The sequence below is a fragment of the Trematomus bernacchii genome, unplaced genomic scaffold (genome assembly GCF_902827165.1).
Source record: "Trematomus bernacchii unplaced genomic scaffold, fTreBer1.1, whole genome shotgun sequence".
Taxonomy (NCBI): domain Eukaryota; kingdom Metazoa; phylum Chordata; class Actinopteri; order Perciformes; family Nototheniidae; genus Trematomus; species Trematomus bernacchii.
Genome location: NW_022987724.1, coordinates 9,993 through 28,485, shown reverse-complemented (window position 1 = coordinate 28,485; position 18,493 = coordinate 9,993). Strand labels below are relative to the sequence as shown.

Sequence of the window (18,493 nt, the reverse complement as noted above, 5' to 3'; positions counted from 1 at the left end):
CAATTACTTTTCCTTTATGTTATTGTTATTTGGTTTTTATTAGTGCTTTTGTCGTTTTGAAGGAAATTAAAATACTGTATTGAGTTGGTTTCTTCTGTTTTGGAAGCCTTGTTAGAAATACCCCATGGTAAAACAGTGTTCTAGCAGCAGTTAAAGAAGCTTAGTTTGCTGTCTTAGACTGCCAGTTGTATTAAGATGGTTTGTTCACAATTTACACATAAAACCTAAATGTTCATCTGTTTATTGTTCTTCTTCCTTTATATTCAAAGCATGTTGATTGTCTATTGGCTATATCTTGACATTATGTTAATTTGATCATACTTGCCATACATTTATTTTAATTTATGCGATTCCTTCAAAGGTTTTGTAATAGACCCCTAGTACTTTTAATTTATAAAGTAATAATAATACATGTGAATGATTGAGCTCATTAGTGGCCTGACTGGCCCTCCTAATTTGTTCCTTAATGACCCCATGATGTGATAATGTATATCTTAAAACCTTTAACAACTATATTTAGATGTTCACAAATATCTACATTTATGTATAAAATACATGTGTAGCAGTTAGACAAACATAATCAATAGATCATCTCATTAATACCTATTTTATATATTAAAAAAAAGTTTACTAAACCACCGTTTGTTGACAAATGATTTGGGTTGAAAGTTATACTGTTGTGTCTCAAACGGATAGACTAGGTTATTAATTTATTTGCCTAATAGTTGCTTAAAATGCTACAATAACATTTGCAATTCGTTTTTAATCTGCCATGTACGATCTCAATAATAATAAGTGTCGTCAATTCGCTTTTAATCTGCCATGTACGGTAATGTCTCTCAGCCACCGTAGTGTCGTGTCAGGTGGGCGTGTCGTGTAGTGGGCGTGTCGTGTAGTGTCGTGTACTGTCCGTGGCCGCCGGCCGCAGCTAGACCATATTGCGTAGCTCCGCACCAGAATGGCGGCTCTTTTGGAATCTCTTCTGTTGAAGAAAGTGGACATTAAAACGGTCTTGGACTGGCTAAAGAATAATAAGGTTAGTCTGAAATGATTACGAGACACATATGTGAGACATGTTATTCCCCAGTGCTTTTGCATATTGTGTTTTATGAGATGACATAGCACTCAACAGATTGTAACAAAACTTTTAGCTGCAGGGCTAACGGGCTAAGCTAGCTGTATCCTGCATGGACTGCATACCAGATGCTACGATGTCAACTTTACTTCCAGAAAATGTAGCATTAACACATAGTTTACCATAACTTTTTGACATGGTATTGTTATTATTACTATCTGAAGAAGGATGTGTCCACTAAGTAAACAGGCCTGCAACAGGATGCTGTTATTTGAAAAAAAGCACAGTGCAAATTAAACTTAATAAACATGGTAAAATAAATCCAGACTTAGCCAAAAGACTGGTCAAGGTGTTACAATATGCTCCCTGAAAAAAACATCTGAACATTCAGCTTTGTCATTGGAAAAGAAAAGTAGTAAGAGCAGTATTAATGTATATACATAAAGAACAACATTTCAATCTTGCAGTTAGTATTGCTTCTACTGCTGATGTAGGCTTCATGTGGTGATGAAGCTATTCACTGTTACACAAAACATTGCCCAACAAAATGAGCTCAATCTGCTTTTACAATAACAGCAGCAACAACCTTGCTCTGTCCATGTTGTAAATAAACATGGGCTTCAACTAGAACATATTTCTTATTGTTGATTCTACTGCTGATTATTTTTCTGGTCAGTCGTTTTCAAAATAACGTGGAACAACATGTCCCCCCCCCCCCCCCCCCCCCCCCCACAAAAAATGATGTATTTAAATGTTTAGTTTCGTCCAAAACCTAATGATATGTTGTAAAACAGTGAAAAGAATAGAGAATTAAATATCTGCATCCCAATATGTTTTATTATTCAGTCTGACACAATCACCACATTCAAGTCCCTCCTCAAAACCCACCTGTTCAGATCAGCCTACTCACTGTAGTGCTCCCTATCATCTGTTTCCCCTGAATACCTTTTCCCAATCTTTTGTGTCCACTTGAATTGTCCTCTCCATGATGGTATGTTTGTGTTTTTATCATGTTCTGTTGCTTTTACCTCTTAGAGTAGTGGGTATTGTCCACAGTACATGACCGTTACGTGTATGATATGTGTGTAATGTGTATTTGTAAAGCGCTTTGAGCATCTGGAAAAGTGCTATAATAAATGTAAGGAATTATTATTATTAGAGTATTTAACAAATTGTACGGTGTCCATGGGTGTCATGAAAGACGCCTTAAATAAAATGTATTATTTATTATTGTTATTATTATTGACTATCAAAAATTATGGCAATTATTATTATGTCAGTTGCCGTTTTTGCAGCTCTAAATTAAACCAATACATTCATCCGAGTAATTTCAGCTATCAATAATATTTTATTTTTTCATTTGTATCTCTTTTTTCCTCAGGAGGATGACAGGCTGGCCTTCAGAGAACCTGCGGTGACAGTTCTCAAACAAGAATTTGTCCCATTTATTTTGAACTTCCTGAGAGTGCAGAGCAGTCAGGCCCTCACCCATGGCCCTGCGACGCCAGCTAAGACCCCCAGCCGACACAAACCTGCTGCACAGACGCAAAGCTTCAGTGACAAGAGAAGTAGCCGGTCTGCTGGTGGTGGAGCTGGCTCTCGGAGTGCCAGCCGTGTCCAGCTGTTTTCTCCTGCTCCCTCAGTGTCCCCTGGAACAGAGTGGGATGCTGCTGGTCAGTCAGGGTCTTTCAACAGCCCCCCTTTTACTCCAGGATGGAGCCCCGCCTCCAGGCCTTCAGGCGCTGATCGTCGGAGTAACCAGAGGATCAATCTGGGAGACTACATGGTTTCTCCTCCTGACGTCCAGAACAGCCCCAGCTTCCAGTCACAAAAAGCCCGCAGGAGAGGTGGAAGCAGCATGGCAGTGGGGGGACAGGGCAAACATGGAGGATGGCGTGGAGGACATCAAAGTGATGAGAGGAGGTCAGGAAGAGGTGGAGGAGGAGGGAATAGTAGGATAAGTGAGCAGGCTTCACCTCCATCTGTGGAGCAACTCAACTTCAACAACTTGGAAGACTTCCCTCCTGTTGGATCATCACCCATTTCACCGCCGTGAGTCGAAACAACTCTCAGTTTAACAAAAATGAACTCTTACTCCATCATCACTCCACCTGATCATTGATATTTTTGATTTGTCTAACAGTTTCTATTATCCTTCAGGGCATCTAAACCATCGAGAAGAATCAACCCAACACCGGTCAGTGCAGAGCGGCCGCACTCCAAACCAAAGACCTGCTTCACCTCCACCCCGTTCAGTGAGTCTTCGGGCCCCTCATTAATTGCAGATGCGCTTGAGGGGCCAATGACAGTGGGGAGTCCCCCGAGTCTGCAGGAGGAGAGGGAACTTCTCAAGAGAGAAAAGTGAGTGAACATACATCATTATTCTACTTATTCTGACACAGACGTTAACTCTTTACTATACGGGGGGGGCAAACAACTCAAATCTTTGGCAATTGTGGCTTTTATTCACTTCAATTCTGTGACTTATGTGAAATGTCCATGTTAAAATACTTTGTTTTCAACAGTGTACTTCTGAGCGAACTGCAGGACCTGTTGTAAGGACCTTGTATTTCATCACTGGTTATGTGGTGGTTTACTCTCATTTTGGGGAACTGTAGCTGACACCGCAGCAAACACTAGGAAGTTCGTCACAACACTCTCTTCCTGCACTTTACCAGTGGCAAGATAAGCTAACACTTATTTGAAAACGTAGTTTAACTACATCCAAACTAGTTTGTTGAAAATGATCACAATAGATTAGTCTGGGATCTCATATAGTTATACTTAGACTGAAGTGACAAAGAGTAAAGTGTGTTAGTGTTTAATTTAGTAACCGGGGGCAGGTCAGATCTCATTCAGGCAGCCGGAGGGTGTCTTTTAGGAGAGGACATTGTTGAAACTGCATGAAGTCACCTGTTCCCCAAGCCTACGGTTAATATACTTGCTTATATCTACTAGGATCTGAGTAAATTAAATCATATTTATTAAGGTACAGACTTTTGTTGTCATAGGGTTTTATGATATTAATCTATGGCTTTCTTGTAGATCTCTTTTTTCACTATAAATGTGTTTGTTTATACTTTTAACCTGTTCAGTGCGACATGTCTTCTTATGTGTGCCAGTCAACAATATGGATTTATAATGGCTTAATAATAGTTGTGTAATGCCTTGCAGTTTTTCATAGGGATTTAAAAAAAAAGGTGAACTACATTTTGTAATTAAAATGATATACATTCATTATGATTCTGAGGTTCTTTGACAGATGTCACAACATATAAATGTTCTTATTTTTATCAATAGTAACCTCTGCTGTGCTGTGTTTACCCTACTCACTGCAGCATCACTTGCTCTTTACCTACCTCAGTGTATCTCTGCTGTTTTAAATCAGAAATGTCTTGTTTTTAGGACAAAGCGAGCTCAGCAGGTCGGCTCTCCCCTGTCGTCCTCTCTGGACCCTTGCACCCCCCACTAAGTCAGGGCTTAGGATGGGATCTAAAGTTACACCAGACCTGCAGACACCCTGTCCCGAACCTTTCAAAGTCACCTTCTCTCTGGAACTGGATCTCCTGGCTGAGCTGTACTGTACCTGCATCTCTGGTAAGTGACCACAAGGTGGTGCTAGTGTGCTACACGAAGGAACTGGAGGGAAAGAAAAATTCAATGTATTTTCGAATGCATACATTCTTAAAGGTGGGGTAGGTAATTCACTTCAGAAACACTTTTTGTTATATTCCATGGAATGCTCTTAACATCCCGATAGCAATGAATACATTAAATGCTTTGACAATAAATACATAAAAAAAATTCATCTGTGGAAGCCGTGGCGCTGTAAAAAGCACGACCAATCATCTGAGCCGGCCCGGCTAAAATAACTGGATGGCCTACCTGCCTGTCAGCCTTCCATCTCGTGCACAAACTTATCTCGTGCCCTCATTGGTCATGTGCGCGTTCGTGTGTGTTGGAGGAGGGGCTCTGTAAGGAAGTCTGAAGGAAGGGGCAGATTTTTTTCGGCTGCGTACTTTCAAATTCTAGCGCACTCGAGCTGGTTTCTCCATTCTTACCTACCCTACCTTTAAGATAAGTTAATGATTAGGTAATCAGACTTAAACATAAAAAAAAGAATACTTCTGGAGTTCAAATGCTTTAGAAGTAAGTAAAGAAATGTATGTAAGATCTAAAAATGTGTTTGTGTCATCATGTCTTACAGAAAACCTTGTGCCAAACATTTTCCTGGAGCTTTTCTTTGTGGTGCAGTTGCTCACGTCTCGGTCGCCTCACACTCATGATGAGGAAGAACAGGGCAGTTTGTGTGTGGGTAATACAGGTGTGTAACTCTTTTATATGTCACTTTATTCCCATTATATCAATATATTCCGATTTTTTACTTTCTGTTAGATTTGAAATAGCTATTTAGTACATTTCTGTTCACATTTACAGAAGTTCTGGAGAGAAGCTACCTGAGACAAGTACACAACTGTGTGTATTTTGCGGTGAAGGTTCTGGAGAATCAGTTTCAGTGAGTTCTTTGTATTTCTCATCTCACAGTTTCCTGCAATTTTCTCCTTCTCACTAACAGGAATATTTCAGTTCACAGCTCCCTGATATTTGATGTGGCTCATCCAGTCTTCGTGAGTTGATTGTAGTTGTGATTTCTTGTCAGGTTGGTTTCTAATTTGGACAAGTGCACCTTGCGTCTGCTGGCAGAGAACGAAAGAGTGGCGTCTTTCTCTCCGGATCTCAGAGACCTCCTGACTCAGGCCCAGGAGGGAAGCACAGCCAAGGTGAAACACTATAAATGCTTTTTTGTTTCCCCGAGTGTTACTGAATAGACTGAAATATTGGGTGATCAATACACACTTCTCTTATTTACGAGAACACTTGATTTAAATTCTTATTATTTTGAATGTTTATAGCTTTAATTGTTGTCATTACATCTGAAAATCTATTGATAATCTATTAACCAGTAATAAAAAATAAAAAAGTAAATATTATATAACAAGTTGATGCTTTGTAGACAATGATTGATCGATTAATTGAGAAATAATTGGGATATTAATCCATAGTAGTAGGACAGGGACACAGGAGACGTTTAGAAAGATGAGGAAGACTGAGATAATGAGCCCAGTGGCCGTCTGCGAGACAGCGAGACACAGCGAAACCCAGCCCGAAACACACACACACCCGCAGCCTGGCTGGGAGTTTGTGTGTGTGCCCAGGCTGAGTTCCGCGGTGTCTCGCTGTCTCGCCGACCCCACACCAGTGAGCCAGCTCACAGTGTCCCGCTCCTCGCAGCAGCGAGCCTCGCAACGTCCTGCTGAGTGTGTGTGTGTGAGGAAGTCTGCGGATTGGTCCAAACGTAACGGCTCCGCGGACCAAATGGACCAATCTGCGGAGCCGTCACGTTACGTCACTATACCCAAATACGTCACTATACCCAAGAAGTAAACAATGGAAAAAGAGAAATCTCCAACGAGGCGTTCTGGGGCAGCATAGACAAGTCTTTTCTGTGTTAGAGTTTTACTCGCTACAGGGTGTACTTTGAGGGTTTGTGACTTTGCAGACCGTTTACATGCAGAAAAACCTTCATAACACACAAGGGGACGGGTAATGACCAGAAAAGCATGACATGGGACCTTTAATATTTGTTTAATCTCTACTACTCTTTTAACTGATTTGTTTTTATTCCTCCATCTGTTCCAGCTCTCTCTTTCAGTTTCTACTTTCATCCACTCAGTCCCATTCCAGCCGGCTACTGACAACCGCTCCAACTTTGGTAGTGACAGAGCCTTCCACATCTTCAAAAAACAGAGGTACCTCTCGCTTCATGAAAACTCCCTGTCTGAAAATGTGTAGCAGAGAGCTCAAAACTTCTATATATGTAAAGATCTTGATTTCAAGCAAGCTCTTTTCTTTTCTCAGAGATATTTTTTACGAGGTGTTACGAGAATGGGAGGACTATCACAAAGAGCCAGGGTGGAGTTTTGATGTTGCTCTCGGAAGCAGGATAAGGCAAGTCTATACAACTTTTAAAAAAATTTTTGTTTACGGATCGGGTGTGATTTCAATATTTAAAAAAAGATTTCTATCTAATCCTCTATCTGTCCTTTTTAGGGGAATGATGAGTCAACTGACCTCGGCCGGAAACCATTCCCATTTGCTCGACTGTTTCTGAAGCAGCTTGTTCAGGTAAACCGTGGCATTCAGATATTTTAAAATGGGGTTTTATTACGTACAGCAGCGTTTCCGCCAGGGGGGCGTCTTGCCGTCATTAAAAAATAAATAATTCGAGAGAAGATCGAGTTTTTTATCGCTTGAAATGACGAAAAGGAAAAGGGACAAGGACATCCCTCTGTTGGAGGAGCAAAGGAGTCTGGTTGGATTGTTTTCGCCGCGCCAGCAAAGCGTGTTCCTGGACGGAAAGTGTACTGCCGGCGAGCCTTGACGGGAGGTGCTAGTGGAGCACGCGTGTGAACTGCGAGCGCCGGAGCCTCGCAGCGGCGAAACTGAGGCTCCGTGGCAAACTGTGGTAACATGAAGAGCCGTTTAGGAGCCGAAAGAGCCGGCTCTTCTTAGCCAAATGATCCGGCTCACTAAAAAGAGCCGGAATTCCCATCACTAATATGTAAAGAGATAGTATCTATATAACTTAAGGGACGGCTCAATTCAAACTTCAAGTGACGTCACACCCCCCCCCCCCCCCGCTCTCGGGGTGGACGCCCTCTCAGTCCTGGTCTGGCGGAAACACTGACGTACAGTTCATCACTTACAGTAGATAGCGTAACAGAAGTGACAACAGAAGTGTGGCATATTGAACACAGTTGTCACAATAAATCTGCCTATGTTTCTCTCAGATGTGCAAAGGCCCCAGTGTGAACAGCTCTCCTGGTGATACTGCCGATGCTGACCTGCTAGGCATGCTGGGAGCTGACAGCCTGGGGCGTCTGAAGCGTCTGGAGGAGCGTCTCATCCAGCCTCAGGGAGTCGCCGGTCCTGCCCTCCTCCATCCTCCCCGATCACCAGGAGTTCTTCAGGGATTTCCTGCAGGCAGCTAGCTGGTAAGCAAATACCAATAAATACACAATTGTATGTCAAAAATATCAAATCTATCATGTAAGAATAAACATACTCGCACAATGTTAACATCTGTCTTTGTTTATTCATCTATATTTATGCAGGGGGAGCTTAGGATTTATGAAAACCTTACTTGGGATTCTTAGATTTTTACTACAAAAGGATATTCATTTAAAAGATGTTTGTCCTATCTGTGATGCAAATGTTTTACGTTAAATAATACGATTTAAACACAATTTTGATTATTATCGAGATAATATCGTGATTCTCATTTATTTTGACCATCATAGACGTAACATAAAGAAATGTTTTGCCTAGTTGTACGTTTTGTTATTCTTCAAGTAATAATAATACTCGTATGTCCTTTTTTTAATTTGACAGATGCCCTTTTTTTTCTTCATGAAAGCTTTCAGTGTCCCTCTGATCTAACAAGTCTTGCATACTGTGTCCCAGCTGCCAGCTGAACCAGCACCTGCAGGACAGTCTGTGCCAGCAGCTCCTTCAGCTGGACGAGGTGTCCATCCTCAGCCCCCCCTCCATCGGGGAGGGGGAGGGGGAGGGGGAGGGGGACCTGGAGCAGCAGGTATATACAATCAGAGTCAGACAAAGGGATGTTAGTGAAAACTTGTTTCCACCACTTTTCCTTCAAGTGCTCTGTCAGTTAGTTTTTTCCAACTTAGGCAAAATATTTTGTGATATTTCCAGGAGTTGTTTTAATTGCAAACGAACACAAAAGTCCTATCTGATCGACATGCTTCTGATTGTTATGTAAACCATTTTTCTCTGTTGTGTCTGCCCTGATCAGGATGAGAAGCAGCGTTTCACCTCAGTGCTGCTCCTCGCTCGTCTTCTGGCAAAGTTCCTGGGATTCATTTCCTTTCTGCCTTATCAAACATCTGAGAGACCCTCCAGGGAGATACAGGAGGCTGCTATAGCCCTGCGCAGCAAGGTGAGGGGATAACAAGAAGCTTTATAAACGTACTCTTGTGATCTGTCTTTAGTCAAGTCCAGCAGTTGTTCAAATAGGTAAATAAATGCATGTCTGCTTCAAGGCATTCACATTTTAAAGGTCACCTATTGTGCAAAATCCACTTCTTCATGTCTTTTCTACATCAACATGTGTCCCCTCTGTGTGAAAGAGACTCTGAAAGTTTCAGGAACAAAGATTCTCTCTCTTTTTGTCCTGATCCATTTATATAAAAACCTGTCTGAAAATGAGCCGATCAGATTTTGGCCACTTTATGATGTCATAGCGATGTTTTGGCTTGTGTCACCATTAGCCAATCACCAATCAAGGTAACCCCCCCCACCTTATCACCTGAATCTCCTCCTAGAGCACCATTGTGTTCTTTGTAACCAAATATCTCTCAGAGGGGCGTGGGGAGGGGCTCCTTATTTTCATCTAAAGTAACAGACAGAGAATCAGCACTTTTGAAACAGGGCTGAAACAGAGGGATTATGGGATTCTGCAATGATCTGTTTGGTGTTTGGAGCCAAACACTTCAGAGACATGTTTTGTATATATCTGAGACCTATAATATATTGATGAAAACAGTATAATAGGAGACCTTTAAACAATGATATCTTGGTCCCCCAGAGTGTTCCAGTGCTGGATGTGTGTGCGGTGCTGAATAACAGCATGAAGAGGAGGCGCACCATCCTGACGGTGCCCTGGCTGGTGGAGTTCCTCTCCATGCTGGACTTCATCGGCCCTCGGCTGCTCTGCTACAGAACGGCTTTGGGGAAACTGCTCCTCCTGTACAGGTCTGTGTCCATCGCTGCATGTTTATATTCTGTAAACTATAGTTTTTAAAAGAAAGCAAATTCAGAATCAGCAAGTCAGACAAAGTCAACCAAGAAAATGACAAGTAATGCATCCAATCTAAAAGTATAAAACACATCTGAAATATGTGTCTAAAGAACCCTGTACAAATACACTTTTCATCACGTTAAATCTTATTTTTGTGTGCTTGTAGGAAAATGCTGCTGGGCCGATGTGGAGAAATGTGTTACCTGAACAAACTCCTAATGGTTTCAGTGTTAGGGTGGCTGTTCCAGGTGAGACACACTACCCAATATTATGTGTTTTTGTTTACAGCTAGTAATACATCCTACATGGCTCATATTTTGTGTTTACCTTGTGAAGATCCCAGTGATTCCTGAGGACATTTTCTTCACCAATGAGTTCACTGAGGTGGCAAAGCTGGAGGACGGCATCACGAATGCTGCAGGGCTAGTAAGTGAATTATCGCATTAAAATAGCTGTTCTCTAATAAATGCTGTTTTACTGATTTTGTTATTTTTGTAGGACTGCATTCCCCTGGTTGATCAACAGCTCCTCTATACATGTTGTCCATTTCTGGGTAAGTAGAACATGATGAGACCTCTTTTATGTCCCTTCAGAGATTAAGGGCACATTTCAGATGTTATACATGGATATTTTGTAGTAGTATAGTTAGTGTTCTCTATACGAGAGGTAAAAGGCTAGTACGAGCCAGATAGTTTAGATCAGTGGTTCTCAACTGGTGGGTCGTGACCCAAAAGTGGTTCGCGGGCCCGTTTCGAGTGGGTCGCAGATGTGTGAGTGAAGAAAAAAGTCAAACTTTTATTTTGAAGGCCCGATTTTCTAACGCTGTTCATGCAGTAGGCGTTTGGACTGGAAGTACCACGGAGACCATACACGGTTTTGAAAACTTCTGTCATGTAGTGATCATCTTCTCAATAAAACATCTTTGCTGATGTTTTTTCGAGTCTTCTGGCCAATCAGAATCGATGTTGTTGACGGAAGTCCCCACGGAGAATAACTTTGCGGTATAAACTACTCTTTAATACATCCATGGGTACAACTTCAGATAAAAATGAACACATAATGAAATATGACCCCCGGTTTGATGATTGACAGGTCACAGAACAATGGGGGGCTATCTACCCTTACCCACAATTTAAAAGTAATTCACACAGACTATCTCCTCTTTGCTCTTCTCTCTGTGAGGAGCAGCTGTCAGAACAAAGTGAAAAACAAACAATGGCATAAAATATTATTAATATGTCGGGTAGTAATAGATTTATTTATTTTCTTCTCAGAGTGTACCAGAATGCTTAGTTTATATGTTAGTATTTCTAAAAATCTCTTGGGGGAGAATCCCCCAGACCCCCCTTCTGGGGTTGGGTTTTCAGCATGTGTGACTTTTTATATAGTTCAGCTTTGATTCCATCATCTCATTAAACCTTTTTTAAAAGCATACTTTAGTTCTGTGAAGGGATATACAGGATTTATGCACTGTACTTCACTTTTATTAATATTGTAAGTTCAAAAGCGTATATATATTACAGCACGATTTTTTGTTTGAATAGATTTGAGTGCTTCAAAATGTGGGTCGCGATTTATTGACCAAGTAAAAAGTGGGGTCCACGAGGCCCATGACCAGTTGAGAACCACTGATTTAGATCACATTTGGTCTGTACAGTATATCGTCACTTCAAATGGTCCACAAATTAAACATGCACTTGTTTAAGATGTGTGTCGATGGTCTGCCCTGTTTTCATCTTAGGTGAGTTCCGTAAGCTCCTAGCTGCGTTTGTGTCTGGAAGCGCAGCCAAGAGTGGAGGAATTATCCGCAAGATCACTCCCACTTCTGCCGACCCGAAGGACTCGCCGACTGCCAACAGGTCACAGCAGAAACTGCAGGTGAGTCAATGCAGGCGGTGAAGTGAAGTGTAGAAGGACATCAACGAATTGCCTGTGTGTGCGAGTATTTAAATCATCCATCAAACATGACAGGTGGACCTCGAGCAAGCCTTCTTTCACAACCAGCCTCCGTCGCTGCGTCGCACCGTGGAGTTTGTCGCAGAGAGAGTTGGATCAAACGCCGTGAAGCACATGAAGTAAGGACCAACAAGTTCTATCTTTCTCTCTTTCCATTCCTTTTCTTTACCTAGAGTAACAGTTAATCAGCCTGCTACTTTGGTTGGTTGCCTTACTAAGAAGCTGAGACTGTTAAACAATCCACATTTATCAGCACTTAGGTGGTGGCTGCTGTGAATTCACCCACTTGTATAGATGCATGTGTATTTCAAAGCACTATTTTTAACATATCCAAACTAAACTATACGTAATGTAGGTGATCTTTGTTCTATGTACGTGTGTGTTTATGTGTCTATTTGGGGATCATCAACAGGGCGACATTAGTGAGTGAGTTGGTGGAGCGAGGGGACAAGATGCTGAGAGATGGGTTGAAATCGCCAAACTCAAATCCTTCGAAACTGAACGACTCCATTTGTGCTCAGCTGTGTGTCGCAGGATTGGAGGCCTTGGCAAAAGCCACCAGGTATGACATCGTCTTTCACAAACAGCCTGCAAAGCTGTCCTTCTCTGAATCCATATACAGAAATGAATGGGATTTTTATAGCCATTTGATTGGTCGAGGTAAAATAAACTGCTGCTCTTCTGGCCTCGTCGTCACACTACATTAGCATTTTGCTGCTGTGTGGTAATCTCGATGTGGTTTTGCAGATTTTGCTGTGAGAACAGTCCTGAGGCCATACGCACTCTGCTCCCCCATGAGACCTCCCCTGCTGTAAGCTCTAAAAATCACACCTTTTTTTTTTATTCAGTAAAGAATAAACACATTATAAACTTGTGTTTTCTGATTTATTCCTTTCTACTTACTTTCTCTGCAGGTCCTGAACACATCTGAAGACATCACCAAACGTCTTGCAACAGAGAAAGCCAGCAGCTGGCTCTCTGCCAACATCACAGGTAGCTACCTAATGCACCATGCTTCTGCCTTTTCATGATTTTAACATGAAAGGCACTTTTTAAATTGATTCTCTCCATTTCTCAAAACAGTCTTTTGGATGTTTATGCTTGGGTTGTGCAACTAATGAGACTATCCTGGTTGCTTCTTTGTATGCCAAATTCACTGATCCAATACCTTTTTCTCAAATTGAATTTGAACCACATTAACTGTATGGCACTGCTGTGACTGAATAATCTTAACTGAATATTATAACAACATTGACAAAAATGTGACACTGTCATGGTTGATGCGATCATCTATCTTATAATGTCGTATTTGGACAAACGCTTACCCGGAGTATCAGCTCAGTGGATCCCTATTTTGATATCGATGCAGGTGAATTCTCATGCCACGATGTATGGTATATACTGGCTTCTTCCAAAAAAAGATTCAGAGTCAAACGGGCGTGGTTTGCATTCCGCACAGCTAATCAGACGTACGAACTATTTTCTCCCACGACAGTCCCTGCTCTCTAGCAAGGACTGAAAAGTGGGTCGGACGAACTAATTTGAGCTACTTTAGTTCCTGGGGCTTTTTGGTGTGAACGCAAATATATCGTAGTTCTGATGAACTATTGTGGGAAAAGTACACCAAAGTACTCCGGTGTGAACGCACCTATTGAAGGACCAAAAAGGATTCAGCTGCCCGAAGTAAAACACCATTTCCTTCCTCGCTTCCAGTTAAATTGTTGAGGCCTATTGCACTATACTGATTTGACTTTTCTGATCTAAAAACTGCATTTCTACACAATTGTGTGTGTAGTGAACATGCTACATCATGCAGAAACACATCATAAACATATGATGCATTAAAGGAACATAACCTTAAAGCTGTCTGTGCTGACGGGTTCTCTTACAGAACATCACTGGCATTGAAGATGAAAGGAAAATAGACACCATTGCTGCGATTTAAAGTTCCCTAAGGACATTCATGAAAGACTTTCTGTTTTCCCCCCCCTATCAGCGCTGATAAGACGCGAGTGGAAGAGCCGGTATGATCGTGTGATGAAGGCGGTGGGCAGCCCGGTGGCTCCAGGCTGCAGGGAGGGGGAGGGGGAGGGGGCGGGGGCCGTGCTCGAGCCGGTCACCCAGGAGCAGCCCATTACTCCCAAGAGGAAACAAGGGAGTGAGAGAGTGACATCCTGCCCTCCAACCTGCAGCCACAGCGCCTCACTGCCCTCTGACATCCTCGTTGAGATAAAGGTACGCCTGCATGAGAGGACATACACAGAAGGGAATTCCAGATCACTCTGCGAAAGAAGCCCTTTCAAGGAATTAATGTACTTCTCACTGAGGTTAAAGTGAATGTTGTCTTTCTTAAATGTACTTTTAATAAAGGAGTGGCTGAGCATTGCTGTTGGCCCCATGACCGACGAGGAGCTGCCGACCGGCCCTCAGCTCAAAACGCTGCTACAGAGAGTTGGAGACACACTGGCCTGCAGAAAGGTACATGGGACACACAAGTGCAACAAAACACAGGCAACGTTTGGGTGGATGTGCCTATTCTTTTTAGTATCACACTCGGAAGCTTCATTCATAACAATGACATTCTAACTTCTAAATCTACTTCAGGATTCTTCAATGTTTTTTTGATAGAAGACAGACATTTAAAAAGTGAAATATAAAGCCTTGACAGACAAAATATATAAAAAATGATAATACTTTTTAATATACAACCATGACACTTGTTCTCTTCTCTTCACTCAGTTCTCAACAGTGGTGTCGGAGCAGATGCTTCTAAACTGTACTGTCCTCCTGGGCTGCAAACTGGGTAAGAAACTCCTGAATGACAGACTCTTAATCATCAAATAATAATGTTGTGACCTGCATTGTGTTTGCCTGTAAACTGTTAAATAGCAACATAACGTCTAGTAGCCGTACTGTGTAACACACCTGAGTTCCTGCTGTGTCTCTCAGTGTCTGCAGAGCTGCCTGTACTCTCTCCCTCCGAGTGTAGCGGAGGTGATGGGGTCGTTGTGGTTGCTGGTTCAGGGTCAGAGCCTCCTGTCAGAGCTCTGCTGGAGCAGCTTGCTGAGCTGTGGGAAAGAGACTGCTGTTCCTCCGCCCCGCTCCACCTGCTCTTCACCCCGCTCACTGTCACTGCTGTGCTAAAGGCCAGCGACACTGAGGTACATCTACAACTGCAGTTACTAAAATATTAATGATAGTGCTACATGTCCTTCTACCTTTTTATATGCATTAGATATTCCCCTCAAATACCTCACTCTTTCCTGTATGTGCATGGCCCGCCTCTATAGGCCCTGCGATCAACACAGATCAAGGATTATTTTGTAGGCAACAGTTGTGCAAATGTTTCAATTTACTAATTTAAAATGGAGCAGAACACTTAAAATGTTACATCTTCTTTTTACCAAGCAAAATGTTTGAAACTTTGATACGTGAAGAAAATATTGGGAGTGTTTAACACTAGAACCGCCAGAGGTTTTTGTATACCTAAAACCGCCACCTGGGTCAAATTGACCCGCTATTAGAATGCATTGATTTTCAAGGTAAAATGTTCTTTTATTGAACAGTGAGTTTTGATCGCACAGGGATGAAACGTATACCAATAGAATCTGTGGACTCTCAGCTTTTCATATGACAGGGCTCGACATTATAAATGGCCCGCTGGCCCGGAAGCATTATTTAGACACCCGGCCAGCATAACGTACTTTCAACTCGCCCCACAGCTGTTTGCTGCGGAGCGCAGCGCGAGCAGTCTCCCGTGAGCGGCAGCGCACTCCTTCACTACAGACTGTCTCTATCTCTCTCTCTCACTATCTATAACTATCTATCAATATATCTATCCATCTATCTCTCTCTCTCTCAATCTATCTCTCAATCTATAAGGAACCGCAGTAGACAAAAGGCGTTGCTATAGCAACACGTCATGTTTATATGAAAAGGGGTGGGGTCAATATGACCCGCTGGGCGGAAATAGGTATAAATGGCAATTTTTTGGGCGATTTCTTCAATCTGACTTCATATTGACAATTTTTAACAACATAGGGTGCTACATAACACACTTTCAGGAAAAGTCACGGACTGGGAGACTTTAATATTTGATTGAAAAAAAGTTACATACAATAAAAAACAGCTCTGGGCCAAATTGACCCGATTGGCGGTTCTAGTGTTAAAAGATGATCCGACTGAGTTATGACATTACTCTTTATTTTAAAGTTTTTTCCCCCCATTTGTTTGACTCTTGTAACCATTTGTAATGCATGTCGTTTCAGTGGAACAACTACCTGTTCCTGGTTAGAGAGCTGGTGGACAGAGGAGCCTTGAGGGAGGAAGAGGTCGTATCTCATTGGAAGAAGTTAACAAACTTGGCCTTGCCAGCGGTGAGGGTTCGCTGCATTCCTTTCATTGTATTCCTTTGAAATTATTTTATTTTACTAGCGATTTGACCTCACTTTGACTCTTTCCTCTCGCTCAATTTGTTCTCTCATTTCAGGAGCTGATAGAGAATTTTCAGCTGCGGTCACAGAGCATTAAACCCTCGTTGCCTCTGGCTCAGCTGCAGAGCCACATGGAGATGCTGCAGGTCTCACAACAGACAGTAGAGGGAGCTACATGACAACAGTCTCACAACTCGGCATCTTTTCTCTGATCGCCACACTGCTCGATGTCACATCTGTCAAAGTGTTTTTCAAGACAGAGACAGATCTGGGTAACTCTTTGTTGTTGACAATTTTTTCGATTTCGCCACTGCTGTGCATCAAAGCTGTTCCACAGTCAGCCTCTGCACAGTCTTTGCAAGCCCCTGACTTTTGTTCTCCACCTGTGAAGTGACAGCAGCCTTTCATGAATCCCTGTGCTCGTTTGCAAAGCTGCCTGTGAGAACCAGAAAGCCCTATCAGTCAGAAGTAGCCAGAGGCCCACACCATCTCACTCCTTAAGATCTATTGATCTATTGTCTTAATCATTTTAGAATAGCACTTTCACACACTGCCTTTGACCGCCACTACTAGTGACTGCAGGTTTATTTCATGAATGCGAGACTGCGTTTGTGATTGTTTTTAGTTCATGTTGAACCAGTGTTGTATGCATTGTTTGCTGCTTTTAAATTGAAATTTTTTTACGTTACCTAGATATTAATAATAAAGAAGTATTCTGTGTTAAATGGTTATTGTGTGCTTTTATCATTGGTATACAGATTGAATAGTTTCATGATGTAACTAAGGGATGGAAGTTACACAAATGAGTTGGTTAAAAAAAGTGATGAAAATATTGTGAATAGAAAATGGAGTTGCTGTATGTGATTAAAAAAAATTGAGATTTGATTTACAATTTGGGTTGTAAAAACTATCTTGCTGTAAACACTAAATGTCAGTGGGGTTTTATTAAGGATAGTTTAAGATGTATCATATCCATGAAAATAACTATATTATTCAATTTACACACAAATCTTTACTTCCATTATTATGTTTTAAACATTTTCATCACTTGAATTCTTTCTTAATTATTAAAGGTTACTCCATTCTTGAGACCACTTTCTTTAAAGGGGACCTATCATGCAAAATGCACTTTTGTACGTCTTTTATACATGAATATGTGTCCCCGGTGTTCCAGGGAACTCACCAAGTGTCAGAAAACACAACATTCTCTATTTTCCTCCATACCCAAATCTCTAAAAAAGGGGCTGCAACGGATCTGATAAAAACTGATCCAGATTTGAACACTGTCCTGACGTCAGGACGGTGGCGCTACGGCTATTGGGCCAACTCCACCAATCAGGAGGAGACAGCCACGGCCATTGCCGTTCGAAAGCGCTGGAGACGCTGTAGTACATATGCCAGGCCTCTAGGTGGTGCTGTTCTCACAGAATCAGCCCTTGCAAAAAAGGGGTAAAAAAGTGAAAATTGAGGAAATGAGGCATGGCTAAAATGCATGATCTGTTTGGTATTTTGAAAAAAAAAAAAGTATAAATATGCCTTATATAGGTATGGTCCTACACTATATTTATAATATAGCATGATAGGTCCACTTTAAATAAAGAAATGCAGATGCTGCTTTGAACATATCGAGACAGTTTTAATTAAATTGGCTTTAAATTAGACAAAGCTATTATTACTTACTCATTTTACAACAGTTTTTCTGTTCACATCTATCCTCATCACTTTGTTTTCGTCAATTAATTAATGTTAGCCTACTTCCACACCTTAGAAATGAAAAAGCCTAGGACATGACATGTCTAAAAAAATCATTACAATAATCTCCAAAATATATTTTTATCAGAAAACACAACAAAGTATGCTCTCTAAATATTTTCCACAACACTTTAAATAGTAGATTGAAATAATAATAATAGACATGCAATAACAAAAAAAAAAGATTGTAAGTAATCTACAAAATATATAATGACCAGAAAAGACAACAAAGTATGCTTCCCTACTCTTAAAATAATAGATTTACATAATAACAGACATGCAAAAAGAAATCTACAAATATTTGAATATGTCGTAGTAAGAGGAGTATCCAGCAGCCTCCCCTCCTCCCTCTCTCTCTGTCCGGCAGGAAGTTTCTCCAGTCGGGGGTTCGTCACT

General features: G+C 41.5%; 1 protein-coding gene across 1 annotated transcript; it reads left to right on the top strand.

The window, feature by feature from the left end:
• The first annotated feature begins 887 nt into the window (after positions 1-887).
• Positions 888-17,070, top strand: cdan1 (codanin 1). The gene is given in 31 exon segments (XM_034144505.1): positions 888-1,036; positions 2,457-3,127; positions 3,236-3,436; positions 4,481-4,538; positions 4,540-4,672; positions 5,283-5,399; positions 5,513-5,591; positions 5,736-5,856; positions 6,776-6,885; positions 6,995-7,084; positions 7,187-7,227; positions 7,230-7,261; positions 7,927-8,066; positions 8,068-8,130; positions 8,600-8,729; positions 8,952-9,095; positions 9,744-9,910; positions 10,123-10,204; positions 10,293-10,382; positions 10,455-10,509; positions 11,698-11,834; positions 11,928-12,031; positions 12,325-12,474; positions 12,660-12,723; positions 12,827-12,905; positions 13,909-14,147; positions 14,283-14,390; positions 14,652-14,715; positions 14,862-15,073; positions 16,181-16,288; positions 16,402-17,070. Coding segments are annotated over 31 exon segments (3,990 nt in total). The 5' UTR covers positions 888-958; the 3' UTR covers positions 16,525-17,070.
• The last annotated feature ends 1,423 nt before the right edge of the window (positions 17,071-18,493 follow it).